Source organism: Macaca mulatta, chromosome 16 (assembly GCF_049350105.2).
Source record: "Macaca mulatta isolate MMU2019108-1 chromosome 16, T2T-MMU8v2.0, whole genome shotgun sequence".
NCBI classification, from domain to species: domain Eukaryota; kingdom Metazoa; phylum Chordata; class Mammalia; order Primates; family Cercopithecidae; genus Macaca; species Macaca mulatta.
The window spans coordinates 89,972,472-89,989,037 of record NC_133421.1 but is presented as its reverse complement, the minus strand read 5'-3'; the positions used below and the strand labels follow the sequence as shown (position 1 = coordinate 89,989,037).

Here is a 16,566-nt window from a genome sequence, read left to right as displayed (position 1 = left end):
GCAAGTACACGTGTAAGCCACTGTGCCTGGCCATAACCCAAAGATTTCTAATGGTTAAAATAATCAAACCTCAAATTAAGTTATTCCCTAACTATGAAAGTTGAAAATAAGCCAAGGTCATGGATGCTCTAGCAGCTTCAACGACATAATCAGGCTCTGGCAAAAACTAAGAATCCTCAGGCTCTGGACTGCTGAGTCACAGCTGGGAACAGGAGGAGCCCACTGAGGCAGGCCCCTGACCACCCCCCACCTCCCAACCAGCATGGAAGACGCAGGCCCCCTACTGCTTCTTTCCTTGATGTAGCAAAGGGCTCAGACCTTAGGAACAACTGCCAGCAGCCTTCCCCAGGGCCTGCCTTGCAGGAGGAGTGGCCAGCCAGGAATAAACAGCAGCAGCAGCATGCGGAGGTTGGGCAGAGCCCAGGGAGGCTGGAGGCAGGGGCCAGGCCTTACTCCCTCTGCTCACAACATGGGGCTGCGGAAAAACTGCAGTAAACACAGAGGCAACTGCAGGACAGATCCTTGGAGGGACCATGATCCAGTTCCTGGAAGACCACTGCCCTCAAGCCGCCAGCCCAGACCCTCTTTTCTGTAGAAACAAAACCCACCATCTGACATCATCGCACCTGCAGGCGGGGCTGAGGTCTCGAAGGAGCAGCCCCAGGCTCACCCCTCTCAGCTGTTCCCCTGTGAACTGCCGCCTGGCCCTGAATTGGGGACCGCTTACTTCTCGGTGAGGACTGGCCAAGTGCCCCGGTAGGGGCCCCGCGCTGCTGGTGCCTCCTGCTGTCTGCTTTTCCACTGAACAGTTTCATGGTCTTCTTTGACCCAGAATCTCCAACTATATAAATCATAGTGGTATTTATAATTTTAGCGGGGGGTGAGGCTTAGAAGTATTTACAGAATTTTATAAATATCCCCCTATATTTTCTAGACCTTTTAGGATGCTGTTTTACATTAAAATATTGAATCAGGCCAGGCACGGTGGCTCACACCTGTAATCCCAGCACTTTAAGAGGACAAGGCAGGTGGATCACCTGAGGTCAGGAGTTTGAGACCAGCCTGGCCAACATGGCGAAACTCCATCTCTACTAAAAATACAAAAATGAGCCGGGCATGGTGGCGCATGCCTGTAACCCCAGCTACTCTAGAGGCTGAGGCAGGAGAATCGCTTGAACCCAGGAGGCGGAGGTTGCAGGGAGCCGAGATCATGCCACTGCACTCCAGCCTGGGGGACAGCGGGAGAATCTGTCTCAAAAATAAATAAATAAAAAATAAAGTGCACAGGGGACGCTGTGGGTTATGTGCCGATGGCACGCCGTTTCATATCTAGGACTGGGCATCCTCAGATTTTGGTGTCCTCCAGGGTCCTGGAACCGATCCCCTGTGGGTAACGAGAGACCACTGTGTATTTCAGTGTGACTACAAGATGAGTATGAGCGGGACATGTGTGTGTTGGGGGGTGTGTGAGTGGGGTGAGTGGGGTGTGTGTGTGTGTTGGGGCGTGTGTGTGAGTGGTTTGTGTGTTGGGTGTGTGTGGTGTGAGTGGGGTGTGTCTTGGGGTGTGTGTGAGTGGTGTGAGTGGGGTATGTATGTGTTGGGGTGTGTGTGTGAGTGGGGTATGTGTGTGTTGGGGTGTGTGGGGGTGTGTGGGGGTGTGTGTGAGTGGGGTGTGTGTGTTGGAGGTGAGTGGGGTGTGTGTGTGTGCTGGGTGTGTGTGAGTGGTGTGAGTGGGGTATGTATCTGTGTTGGGGTGTGTGTGTTCAGGGTGAGTGGGTTGTGTGTGTGTGTGTTGGGTGTGTGAGTGGTGTGAGTGGGATGTGTGTGTATTTGGGGGGGTGTGAGTGGCGTGAGTGGGGTATGTGTGTGTTGGGGGTAAGTTGTGTGAGATATGTGTGTGGTGGGTATGTGAGTGATGTCAGCGGGGTGTGTGTGTTGGAGGTGTATGAGTGGTGTGAGTGGGGTGTGTGTTGGGGGTGTGAGTGGTGTGAATGGGATGTGTGTGTTAGGGGTGTGTGTGTGGTGTGAGTGGGGTATGTGTGTCTTGGGGGGTGTGTGAGTGGTGTGAGTGGGGTATGTATGTGTTGGGGTGTGTGTGTAAGTGGGGTATGTGTGTGTTGGGGTGTGTGTGGGTGTGTGTGTGAGTGGGGTGTGTGTGTTGGAGGTGAGTGGGGTGTGTGTGTGCTGGGTGTGTGTGAGTGGTGTCAGTGGGGTATGTGTGTGTTGGGGTGTGTGTGGGGGTGTGTGTGAGTGGGGTGTGTGTGTTGGAGGTGAGTGGGGTGTGTGTGTGTTGGGTGTGTGTGAGTGGTGTGAGTGGGGTATGTATCTGTGTTGGGGTGTGTGTGTTCGGGGTGAGTGGGTTGTGTGTGTGTGTGTTGGGTGTGTGAGTGGTGTGAGTGGGATGTGTGTGTATTTGGGGGGGTGTGAGTGGTGTGAGTGGTGTGTGTGTGTGTTGGGGGTAAGTGATGTGAGTGGGATATGTGTGTGGTGGGTATGTGAGTGATGTCAGTGGGGTGTGTGTGTTGGAGGTGTATGAGTGGTGTGAGTGGGGTGTGTGTTGGGGGTGTGAGTGGTGTGAATGGGATGTGTGTGTATTGGGGGTGAGTGGTGTGAGTGGGATATGTGTGTGGTGGGTATGTGAGTGGTGTAAGTGGGGTGTGTGTGTAGGGGGTATGAGTGGTGCGAGTGGGGTGTATGTGTGTTGTGAGTGGTGTGAGTGGGATGTGTGTGTTGGGGGTGTGTGAGTGGTGTGAGTGGGGTGTGTGTGTGATATGAGTGGGGTGTGTGAGTGGGGTGTGTGTGTTGGGGGGTTTGTGGGGGTTTGTGAGTGCGGTGAGTGGGGTGTGTGTGTTGTACCCAAATGCTGAGCCCATGGTTCAGACACCCCACTTTCCACACCCGTGTGTACACCGTGACCAACACGCTCCGGTCCGCACATGCCGTGCATCACTCCAGCTCACAACTCATGCTCCATGCGCATCCCCAGGTTGTGCCTGTTACTCCACGGGAATGTTTCCACCCGTGTACGTTGACAGTTTTACTATAAATTTCCCATCCATTTCTCCTCCTTCTCACATCCGTTAAGTATCTTCTCCAATTGATAGTTTAAAATCTTTCTGTCAGCTTCCAAAACTACAAAACCAGGCTGGGGTGGTGGTTTATGCCTGTAATCCCCTGCACTTTGGGAGGCTGAGGTGGGAGAATCGCTTGAGCCCAGGGGTTTCAGACCAGCCTGGGTAACACAGCAAGACCCCATCTCTACCAAAAATTTAAAAAATTAACTGGGCGTGGTGGTGCACGCCTGTAGTCCCAGCTACTCGGGAGGCTGAGGCACGAGGATTGCTTGAGCCCAGGAAGTCAAGGCTGCAATGAGCTATGATTTTGCCACAGCACTCCAGCCTGGGACACAGGGCGAGACCCTGTCTCAAAACAAAAACAAAAACCACCAAACCCATTCAGAGCTGTACTACTGTTACACATTAATTAGTTGGTTAAGTTCCTGTGTCACTCTGGGTGACAGCAGACATCTCTGCAGTGCTAAACCTTCCACGTTCTCTCTGGGGAAGGGTCCACCTCTCCAGGGGCTTCACTGTCTGCTGAGCCCCAGAGCCTTCTCCTCGCCAGGCCTATGAATCCGTCCTTTATTTTACAAGCTGCTTCTCATATTTTTGTTGCTATTGAGAATGAGCTCTCCACCCACACCGTGCCTTAGGTCTGAGTAAGTCCAGCCCCATGTGGACGCTGCCTGCATTTCCCAAGAGCTGCAGGAGCGGGCTCACGGCCAAGCCCCAGGCCACAGAGGGAAGAGCACGCCTGCCTCGAACGTTTCTGCATACACCTGAGACCTAGGACCCACCGCAGGTGGTGGATGCTCAGTAAATCGCTGTTCAATGAACACGTGACCATGTGGATGGGCCGGGGGGGAGCGGCGCAGGGAAGGCGGGGAGTGTCGCCCTCTGTAAAACAGTAATAAACTTCACAAATATCACTCTTCAAGGTACGAAGCTCCCTTGCTTTTCCCCAAAAGCCAAAGTTTCATTACATGTGTTAGCTAATTTCATTCTCGATATTATTAGCGAGTCCTGTAATACTTCTAAATGCTATAGAAAAAGTCAGGATTTTGGACAGGCACGGTGGCTCACGTCTGTAATCCCAGCACTTTGGAAGGCCGAGGTGGGTGGATAATTTGAGGCCAGGAGTTCAAGACTAGCCTGGCCAACATGGTGAAACCCCGTCTCTACTAAAAATACACACAAAAAAGTAGCCGGACGTGGTGGCAGGCGCCTGTAGTCCCAGTTACTCAGGAGGGGGAGGCAGGAGAATCGCTTGAACCCGGGAGGCGGAGGTTGCAGTGAGCTGAGATCATGCCACTGCACTCCAGCCTGGGCAACAGAGCGAGACTCCGTCTCAAAAAAAGGAAAGAAAGAAAGAAAAAGTCAGGATTTCAACTTCCAGAAACCAGAGACTAAACTGAGCAGGGTTTCCACTACACCCCCATGCGGCGAGCGCCATCCAAGACCTTGTGTTCAGGCAGAGGCCTGGTCCGGCCCCCGCCTGCCTGGGCCCGGCCCTCTCAGCCCCTCAGGCTCCCCTCCTGCTGTCTGTGATGAAGCCTGTGTTGCCAGTGGACCTTTAGCCAGGTGAGTGCAACCAGGTTAAGTTTCTCCAGGTGTCCAAGGGGACAGCTGCATGGAGTAAAAAGGCGAGTGGAAGGATGGGGGCCAGAAGGGCAAGCACAACAAAGTGGAAATTCACCGCTAGCAAAATGTCCTCAGAGTCACAAGAGCCAAGCCTGAATCAGTGTTGCTCTGTCACAGCCCAAGGGTGACCTGAGAACGCCAGTCCTGGGCAGCCTTCCTTGGCTGGCGGGGACTCCAGGGCCGGAAGCGCGAGGTGGCTGTGCCGGCATGCACGGGGCGGGGCGGGGCGGGGAGCGTACTGCCCAACTGTTGACTCAGACTACCTGCTCACAGTCTGCAGAAGGCACGCCGGCGGCCTCAAGCGGGGCTGCGTCCTGCTTCCTTCTCTTGCGGGGTATGGCATGAGCAGCTTCCCACTCATCGGATATGAGGTCTACAGTAGCATCTACCAAAAACTCTGACGCAGCTCCCTGTTGAAACACGACCCCCTTCAGACAGGGCAGGGCTGTGCACCCCACGCACAGCTCTAGCAGACTCCCAAAGACCCCACCTCAGGGGTCACCTCCTCTCAGAAAGGCCCAGGCAGGGACATCCACGTGTGGGCACTGACCAGCTCCCCAGCACCCTCTGCATCCAGGGCCCACGGGCAGGAGGGTGTGGGGACACCAAGCAGCAGCTCCTGCAGACGTGCAGGGCAAATCCACGTAAGAGAAGAACTGCCCACACCAGAGGTGGCACCCTGCCAGGCTCACAGCACCCTGCCAGGCTCACAGCACCCTACCAGGTTCCTGGCGCCCCTGGGCCTCCACACGAATGCCTTGGCTTGTGCTCAGAGCACAGATGCACTGCAGAGACCAACCCAGAAGCTACAGGCAGGCCCGGGCACCCCAGGTCCAGCCAGGCCAGGCCTCCTGAACCCCTAGAGCCAGAGGCGGGCAGTCTGGCCCCGCAGCGGGCATGCTCATCCGGCACCTCCCTCCCACACCGGGCATCACCAGGAGACCTCACAGCAAGACGCCCAGCAGGAAGCTGAGGAAGGGAAGCTCCAGCAGGAGCTTCGAACCCAAATGGCCCCGGCTGCAGCAGAGTCTCCTCCTCCCTCACCGCAGGAAGTACAACCCAGCAGCCAAGCCCAGCAGCCTCTCCAGAGGAAGAATCCACAAAGGGCACCCGGTTAGTCGGCAACCAGCGGCCACCAAGGGAGAGACCAAGTGGAGAACGGCTGTGCCAAGGGACAGGCGCGGGCCCCTCTCTGCACCCTCTCCCTCTCCACCCACCCCATGACTGCGGGTAAAGACTGACCACCTGACTCTGCTGCGGGGTGAGGCTGGCCACGAAGCTCGCTGGGGCCACCTCCCTTGGCTCCGGGCACCCTCCTCACCATGGTTAGAATGCAGCGTCTGTGCTTAGAGAACCGTTCTCTAGAACGCGTACACCGCTCTCAGCTTCAGAATTCAACAGGTTCCCCGTGGGATTGGGAAAACACACAAAAGCCCCTGTAAGCTCGTCACCAGAGACACCCAGCGGCGTTCACCTGTGCATTCACTCTGAACTTCTCTCATGTGTGGATATGTGTATATTTAGCCGTTTTTTTTTTTTGTTTTGTTTTTTTTGAGACAGAGTCTCACTGTCACCCAGGCTGGAGTGCAGTGGCTCAATCTCAGCTCACTGCAACCTCTGCGTCCTGGGTTCAAGTGATTCCCCTGCCTCAACCTCCCAAGTAGCTGGGCTTACAGGCAAGCACCAGCACACTCGGCTAATTTTTGTATTTTTAGTAGAGAGGGGGTTTCCCCATGTTGGTCAGGCTGGTCTCAAACTCCTGACCTCAAGTGATCCACGCGCCTCAGCCTCCCAAAGTGCTGGGATTACAGGTGAGAAGCCACCACCCCCGGCCCTAGTTCCCATTTTCTTCACCCCAGAAGGAAACCCCACAGCAATGACTCCCTACTCCCCACTCCTCCCAGCCAACCACTAATCTGTGTTCTGTCTCCATGGGTGAGTCTATCGTGGATATTTCGCATCAATGGGATCATACATGGCCTCTTGTATCTGGCTTCTTTCATTTAGCATGTTTTTGAGGTCCATCCACACTGCAGCACGGATCCATATCATATTCTTTTTTTTTTTTTTTTTGGAGACTGAGTCTCGCTCTGTTGACAGACTAGAGTGCAGTGGTGCGATCTCGGCTCACTGCAACCTCCACCTCCCAGGTTCAAGTGATTCTCCTGCCTCAGCCTCCTGAGTAGCTGGGACTACAGGCATGTGTCCCCATGCCCACCTAAATTTTTTTTGTATTTTTAGTAGAGACGGGGTTTCACCATGTTGGCCAGGATGTTCTCGATCTCCTGACCTCATGATCCACCCACCTCAGCCTCCCAAAGGGCTGGGATGACAGGCGTGAGCCACCGCACCCAGCCTAGGATAATTTTATGTGTAACTTTTGGATCAACTGCCTTGCTGTTTCCTTAGTGGCTGCAGCATCTGACATTCCCACCCACACTGTACAACACTTCCAACTTCTCCACATCCTCATCAACACTTCTTACTTTCCTTCCTTCCTTCTTTCTCTCTCTTTTTGATGCAGGATCTCACAGTCACCCTGTGAGCCACTGCGTCCGGCCTCTTTTTTTGTTCCCTTGTTCATGTTGGTTTTCTCTTGTTCAAGATTCCCTATTAAATGTCTTCATTCTTATCACACCTTCAGTGTCAACTCTACATTTTACAAATTCAAGCAGATTCCACTAATAAAAAAATTTTAAAACGTTAAAAAAAATAAATAAATAAATAATAGGCCAGGCACGGTGGCTCACACCTCTAATCCCAGCATTTTGGGAGGCTGAGGCGGGCAGATCACCTGAAGTCAGGGGTTCAAGACCAGCCTGACCAAGATGGAGAAACCCTGTTCTACTAAAAATACAGTATCAGCCGGGCGTGGTGGTGCACACCTGTAATCCCAGCTACTTGGGAGGCTGATGCAGGAGAATCGCTTGAACCCGGGAGGTGGAGGCAGCTGTGAGCCGAGATCACGCCATTGCACTACAGCCTGGGCAACAGGAGCGAAACTCTTCTCAAAAATAAATAAATAAATAAATAAAACAAAAAATAAAAGTAAAAATAAATAAATAATAAACTCTCTGTTCCTTTAGCTTGTTGCCAATTAGTGGTTTGATAGCAATTTCCTTAAACACCCACAGCCAAAACATGGGGAAAAAAAACAAAACTGGCCAGGCGCAGTGGCTCACACCTGTAATCCCAGTGCTTTGGGAGGCCGAGGCAGGTGGATCACAAGGTCAGGAGATCGAGACCCTCCTGGCTAACACGGTGAAATCCCGTCTCTACTAAAAATACAAAAAATTAGCAGGGCGTGGTGGCTCACACCTGTAGTCCCAGCTACTCGGGAGGCTGAGGTAGGAGAATCGGTTGAACCTGGGAGGCAGAGCTTGCAGTGAGCTGAGATTGCACCACTGCACTCCAGCCTGGGCGACAGAGCGAGACTCCGTCTCAAAAACGAAACAAAACAAAACAAAAAAAAACTCTCTCAGTCTTTGTAGACTGGCCCTGAGTTGGGGCACCCCTCCCACACTTAGCCTTCCTTCTGGCCTGCCCCGAGGTCTTCTCAGGTCTTTTTTGAGCAGGTTTCCTGCTTGAGCATTTGTGTGGCTTTCTAGATTCCTCATTATTCATAGGAACTTCTCAAAATTTTATTCCCCCAAGTAACTCAATTCTTAGCTTTTCCTGTCTTTACACGGGTTTATTGTTTGCCCCAGATGGCAAACGATTTATTCATTTGTCTTCAATGTTTTCAAGGAACACCGTCCACATTGCCACTTCTCCACTCTGACGGAGTTCCAAATTAGGTATAAAAAAGGAGTTACCCAAATTTTCTGCATCCCATGTGGTCCAGGCTTGGGGGTGGCCTTGGCCACTCTGGAAGGGATTACTCTCCAAGGGAATGACACAAGCACACACACACCGCACTCACACACACCCCACTCACACCCCAACACACATACCCCACTCTCCCCACTCACACACACCCCAACACACACACACCCCACTCACACACACCCCAACACACACACACCGCACTCACACACACCCCAACACACACCCCCCCAACACACACACACACACCGCACTCACACACACCCCAACACACATACCCCACTCACCCCAGTCACACACACCGCACTCACACACACCCCACTCACACCCCAACACACATACCCCACTCTCCCCACTCACACACACCCCAACACACACACACCCCACTCACACTCACCCCAAACACACACACCGCACTCACACACACCCCAACACACACCCCCCCAACACACACACACACCGCACTCACACACACCCCAACACACACCCCCCCAACACACACACACACCGCACTCACACACACCCCAACACACACCCCCCAACACACACACACACCGCACTCACACACACCCCAACACACACCCCCCAACACACACACACACCTCACTCACACACACCCCAACACACACACCCCCAACACACACCCCCCCAACACACACACACACCGCACTCACACACCCCCCAACACACACCCCCCCAACACACACACACACCGCACTCACACACACCCCAACACACACACACACACCGCACTCACATACACCCCAACACACACACACACCGCACTCTCACACACCCCAACACACACCCCCCCAACACACACACACACACCGCACTCACACACACCCCAACACACACCCCTCAACACACACACACACACCACACTCACAAACACCCCAACACACACACACCGCACTCACACACACCCCAACACACATCCCTCAACACACACACACACACCGCACTCACACACACCCCAACACACACACACACCGCACTCACACACACCCCAACACACACACCCCAACACACACACACACACCGCTCTCACACACCCCCACACACCCCCCCAACACACACACACACCGCACTCACACACACCCCAACACACACACACACCGCACTCACACACACCCCAACACACACCCCCCAACACACACACACACCGCACTCACACACACCCCAACACACACCCCCCCAACACACACACACACCGCACTCACACACACCCCAACACACACCCCCCCAACACACACACACACACCGCACTCACACACACCCCAACACACACCCCCTAACACACACACACACCACACTCACACACACCCCAACACACACACCCCCAACACACACACACACCGCACTCACACACACCCCAACACACACCCCCCCAACACACACACACCGCACTCACACACACCCCAACACACACCCCCCAACACACACACACCGCACTCACACCCCAACACACACCCCCCAACACACACACACACACCGCACTCACACACACCCCAACACACACCCCCAACACACACACACAAACACACACCCCCAACACACACACACCGCACTCACACACACCCCAATACACACACACCGCACTCACACACACCCCAACACACACCCCCCCAACACACACACACACCGCACTCACACACACCCCAACACACACCCCCCCAACACACACACACACCGCACTCACACACACCCCAACACACATACCCCACTCACCCCACTCACACACACCCCAACACACACACACCCCACTCACACCCCAACACACATATCCCACTCTCCCCACTCACACACACCCCAACACATACATATCCCACTCACACACACCCCAACACATACATATCCCACTCACACACACCCCAACACACACACACACCCCACTCACACCCCAACACACATACCCCACTCACCCCACTCACACACACCCCAACACACACACACCCCACTCACACCTCAACACACATACCCCACTCACCCCACTCACACACACCCCAACGCATACATATCCCACTCACACACACCCCAACCCACACACACCCCAACACATACATATCCCACTCACCCCACTCACACACACCCCAACACACACACACCCCACTCACACACACCCCAACACACACACACCCCACTCACACACACCCCAACACATACATATCCTACTCACCCCACTCACACACACCCCAACACACACCCACCCCACTCACACACACCCCAACACATACGTATCCCACTCACCCCACTCACACACACCCCAACACACACACACCCCACTCACACCCCAACACACATATCCCACTCACCCCACTCACATCCCAACACACACACACCCCAACACACACACCCCCAACACACACACACACACCGCACTCACATACACCCCAACACACACACCCCCAACACACACACACACCGCACTCACATACACCCCAACACACACGCCCCCAACACACACACACACACCGCACTCACACACACCCCAACACATATCCCACTTACCCCACTCACACCCCAACACATACATATCCCACTCACCCCACTCACACACACCCCAACACACACACACCCCTCTCACTCACACCCCAACACATACATATCCCACTCACCCCACTCACACACACCCCAACACACACACACCCCACTCACACACACCCCAACACATACATATCCCACTCACCCCACTCACACACACCCCAATACACACACACCCCACTCACACACACCCCAACACATACATATCCCACTCACCCCACTCACACACACCCCAACACACACACCCCACTCATACCCCAACACACATATCCCACTCACCCCACTCACACACACCCCAACACACACACACCCCAACACACACCCCCCAACACACACACACACCCAACACACACACACACCGCACTCACACACACCCCAACACACATACCCCACTCACCCCACTCACACACACCCCAACACACACACACCCCACTCACACCCCAACACACATATCCCACTCTCCCCACTCACACACACCCCAACACATACATATCCCACTCACACACACCCCAACACATACATATCCCACTCACACACACCCCAACACACACACACACCCCACTCACACCCCAACACACATACCCCACTCACCCCACTCACACACACCCCAACACACACACACCCCACTCACACCCCAACACACATACCCCACTCTCCCCACTCACACACACCCCAACACACACACACACCCCACCCACACACCCCAACACATACATATCCCACTCACCCCACTCACACACACCCCAACACACACACACCCCACTCACACACACCCCAACACATACATATCCCACTCACCCCACTCACACACACTCCAACACACACACACCCCACTCACACCCCAACACACATACCCCACTCACCCCACTCACACACACTCCAACACACACACCCCCCACTCACACCCCAACACACATACCCCACTCTCCCCACTCACACATACCCCAACACACACACACCCCACTCACACACACCCCAACACACACACACCCCACTCACACACACCCCAACACATACATATCCCACTCACCCCACTCACACACACCCCAACATGTACACACACACCCCACTCACACCCCAACACATACATATCCCACTCACCCCACTCACACACACCCCAACATGTACACACATGCCACTCACCTCGCTCACACTCCCAACACACACATCCCCAACACACACACCCTCCACTCACACACCCCCAACTCACATACCCTAACACACACACAACCCCAACACACACACCCCACTCACACACCCCAACACACATACCCCAACACACATACCCCAACACACACACACCACACTCACACACACCCCAACACACACACCCCACTCACACACCCCAACACACATACCCCAACACACATACCCCAACACACACACACCGCACTCACACACACCCCAACACACACACCCCACTCACACACCCCACTCACACACCCCCAACACACACACACCCCACTCACACACACCCCAACACACACACATACCACTCACCTCGCTCACACACTCCCAACACACACATCCCCAACACACACACACCCCACACACCCCAACACACATATCCCAACATACACACACCCCACAACACACACACAGCCCACTCACACACCCCAACACACAATCCCACTCACCTCACTCACACACTCCCAACACACACACACACCCCACCCACACACCCAACTCACATACCCCAGCACACACACATCCAACACACACACATATCCCACTCACCCCACTCATACACACCCCAGCATGAACACACATCCCACTTACCCCACTCACACACCCCCAACTCACATACCCAAACACACACACACCCCAACACACACACCGCCCTCACACACACAAACATACACACCCCACTCACACCACTCACACACCCCAACACACACACCACTCACACACCCCCAACACATACACACCCCCAATACACATACCACTTACACACCCCCAACACACACACCCCACTCACACACACACCAACATACACACACCCCACTCACACCACTCACACATCCCAACACACACACACCCCACTCACATCACTCACCCCCAACACACACACACCACTCACACACCCCCAACACATACACACCCCCAATACACATACCACTTACACACCCCCAACACACACACCCCACTCACACACACACCAACATACACACACCCCACTCACACCACTCACACATCCCAACACACACACACCCCACTCACATCACTCACCCCCAACACACACACACCACTCACACACCCCCAACACATACACACCCCCAATACACATACCACTTACACACCCCCAACACACACACCCCACTCACACACACACCAACATACACACACCCCACTCACACCACTCACACATCCCAACACACACACACCCCACTCACATCACTCACCCCCAACACACACACACCACTCACACACCCCCAACACATACACACCCCCAATACACATACCACTTACACACCCCCAACACACACACCCCACTCACACACACACCAACATACACACACCCCACTCACACCACTCACACATCCCAACACACACACACCCCACTCACATCACTCACCCCCAACACACACACACCACTCACACACCCCCAACACATACACACCCCCAATACACATACCACTTACACACCCCCAACACACACACCCCACTCACACACACACCAACATACACACACCCCACTCACACCACTCACACATCCCAACACACACACACCCCACTCACATCACTCACCCCCAACACACACACACCACTCACACACCCCCAACACATACACACCCCCAATACACATACCACTTACACACCCCCAACACACGTGTGAGCAATAAAGCTTTTTAATCACCTGGGTGCAGGTGGGCTGAGTCCGAAAACAGAGTCAGCGAAGGGAGATAGGCATCGGGCTGTTTTATAAGATTTGGGTGGGTGGTGGAAAATTACATTCAAAGGGGGTTGTTGTTCTCTGATGGGCAGGGTTGGGGGTCACAAGGTGCTCAGTGAGGGAGCTTTTGAGCCAGGAGAAGGAATTTCACAAGGTAATGTCATCACTTAAGGCAGGGACTGGCCATTTTCACTTCTTTTGTGATTCTTCACTTGCTTCAGGCCATCTGGATGTGTACGTGCAGGTCACAGGGGATAGGATGGCTTAGCTTGGGCTCAGAGGCCTGACAACACACACACCCCACTCACACACCCCTAACATACACATACCCCATTCACACTACTCACACACCCCCAACACACATACACCCCACTCACCCCACTCACACACCCCCAACACACACACACCCCACTCACCCCACTCACACACCCCCAACACACATACACCCCACTCACCCCACACACACCCCCAACACACACACACCCCTCACCCCACTCACACACCCCCAATATACACATACCCCACTCACACTACTCACACACCCCCAACACACACACACCCCACTCACCCCACTCACACACCCCCAACACACACACACCCCACTCACCCCACTCACACACCCCCAACACACACACACCCCACTCACCCCACTCACACACCCCCAACACACACACTCCTCACCCCACTCACACACCCCCAACACACACACACCCCACTCACCCCACTCACACACCCCCAACACACACACACCCCACTCACACTACTCACACACCCCCAACACACACACACCCCACTCACCCCACTCACACACCCCCAACACACACACATTCCACTCACCCCACTCACACACCCCCAACACACACACACCCCACTCACCCCACTCACACACCCCCAACATACACATACCCCACTCACACTACTCACACACCCCCAACACACACACACCCCACTCACCCCACTCACACACCAATACACACACATTCCACTCACACTGCTCACACACCCCCAACACACACACACCTAACACACACACCCCTCACACACCCTCAACACACACCTCTCACGAACCCCAACACACACATTCCACTCACACCGCTCACACACCCCCAACACACACCCCCAACACACACACACACACCTCTCACACACCCCCAACACACACGTCCCATTCACCCCACTCACACCCCCCCAACACACACCCCACAGACCACAGCACTGCAGCTGCATCACTCCCCACCACAGCCCAATCATGGAGTGCCACCTACAAGGAACAACAGACAGAAAGCCAACCCCAGCGCCGACACAGAAAAACAGCTTAGCTTCCCCTTCTCAGTGCCCAGCAAGAAACCTGGGAGCTGACACTGCCCTCTGGGTCTTCCCAGGCTGTGCTAGAGCCCAGGAGAATGGTTCTCTTCCAGCCATTCTCCTTGAACATATCCAGGACGCTCCCCTCGAAAGCCTCCCCTAGCAGCTCCAACTGGGGATCTCACCAAGGACGCATTCTCTTGGTGTCTAACACACCTAAGGGGCTGTTGGAGGCCATAGGGAGCCGAAAGATGGCTCAGCCACACCCTTCCAAGAAGGGCAACCTGCCAGCCAGCACATTTCCAGAGCACCCGTCCCACACCCAAAGCTTCAAAGTCCCTCTGGGCATGCATCCTCAATGCAGAGGCCTACAGAAGCACAAGACACACACCCAGCAATGCTCAGGTCCCTGCCCTGAAGCTGCAAGGCACCTCTGAGCTTGCACCCTCAATGCAAAGAGACCCACAGAAGCTTGGGACACAGATACACACAGCAGAAGCTCAGGCCCCACCCCCCAGTCACAGCTTCTGGGAGACACATGTGTATTGGGTCTGGTAGAAAGAGAAAGAAGGTGCAGGCCGGGGGCAGTGGCTCATGCCTGTAATCCCAGCACTTTGGGAGGCCGAGGTGGGTGGATCACCTGAGGTCAGGAGTTTCAGACCAGCCTGGCCAATATGGTGAAACCCCATCTCTACTAAGTACAAAAAATTAGCCGGGCGAGGTGGTGCGCGCCTGTAGTCCCAGCTACTTGGGAGGCTGAGGCAGAAGAATCGCTTGAACCCGGGAGGTGGAGGCTGCAGTGAGCTGAGATTGCACCACTGAACTCCAGCCTGGGCGACAAGAGTGAAACTCTGTCTCAAAAAAAAAGAAAAAAGAAAAGAAAAGAAAAAGAAGGTGGAGGCCCCAAGGGGTCTGGAACCCACAGACTCCAGCCAGAGACAAATCAGGTGCAGAAGGGGCGGCTCTGCTGCTGCCCTGTGGGCAGGTTCAGTGGGCTGGGCTGTGGTGGCATTTTCGGGGGCCAGCTGGGCAGCTGTGCAGTGAGATGATCCTGGGCAGAGTGAGCAGCGGGGAGCCAGGGGCGGGGCACTCACTTCTTGGATGGTCCAGGAGCCATCGGAACCGGGCTCATCAGGGTTTTCTTGCCAACTGTCTGAGCCCGGGGACAAGCACGGGCCCCCTTCCTCCTCCAGCTCCTGCCCACACTCCATTTCGCCCTCCGGGGCTGACGCCATTGTGGAGTTATTGTTCTCAGAATCTGTAACGGCAGACGAAGGAAGGGTCAAACCTCAGAGAGAA

At 54.6% G+C, this 16,566-nt stretch overlaps 2 protein-coding genes across 11 annotated transcripts in view; both read right to left on the bottom strand.

The window, feature by feature from the left end:
- The window catches only part of SLC26A11 (solute carrier family 26 member 11), a 65,137-nt gene that overhangs the window by 99 nt on the left and 48,472 nt on the right, over positions 1–16,566 (bottom strand). The window lies entirely within an intron of this gene.
- The window catches only part of RNF213 (ring finger protein 213), a 134,153-nt gene that overhangs the window by 109,858 nt on the left and 7,729 nt on the right, over positions 1–16,566 (bottom strand). For 5 of the 9 annotated variants that reach the window (XM_077973145.1, XM_028836894.2, XM_028836893.2 and 2 more), the window contains 2 exons: positions 16,362–16,525; positions 4,964–5,110 (listed from right to left, as the gene is read on the bottom strand). In XM_077973145.1, coding sequence (XP_077829271.1) covers positions 4,964–5,110; positions 16,362–16,525 — 311 coding nt within the window. The remainder of the gene's footprint in view (positions 1–4,963; positions 5,111–16,361; positions 16,526–16,566) is intronic. The other 4 variants (XM_028836895.2, XM_077973148.1, XM_077973147.1 and 1 more) reach the window with 1 other exon arrangement.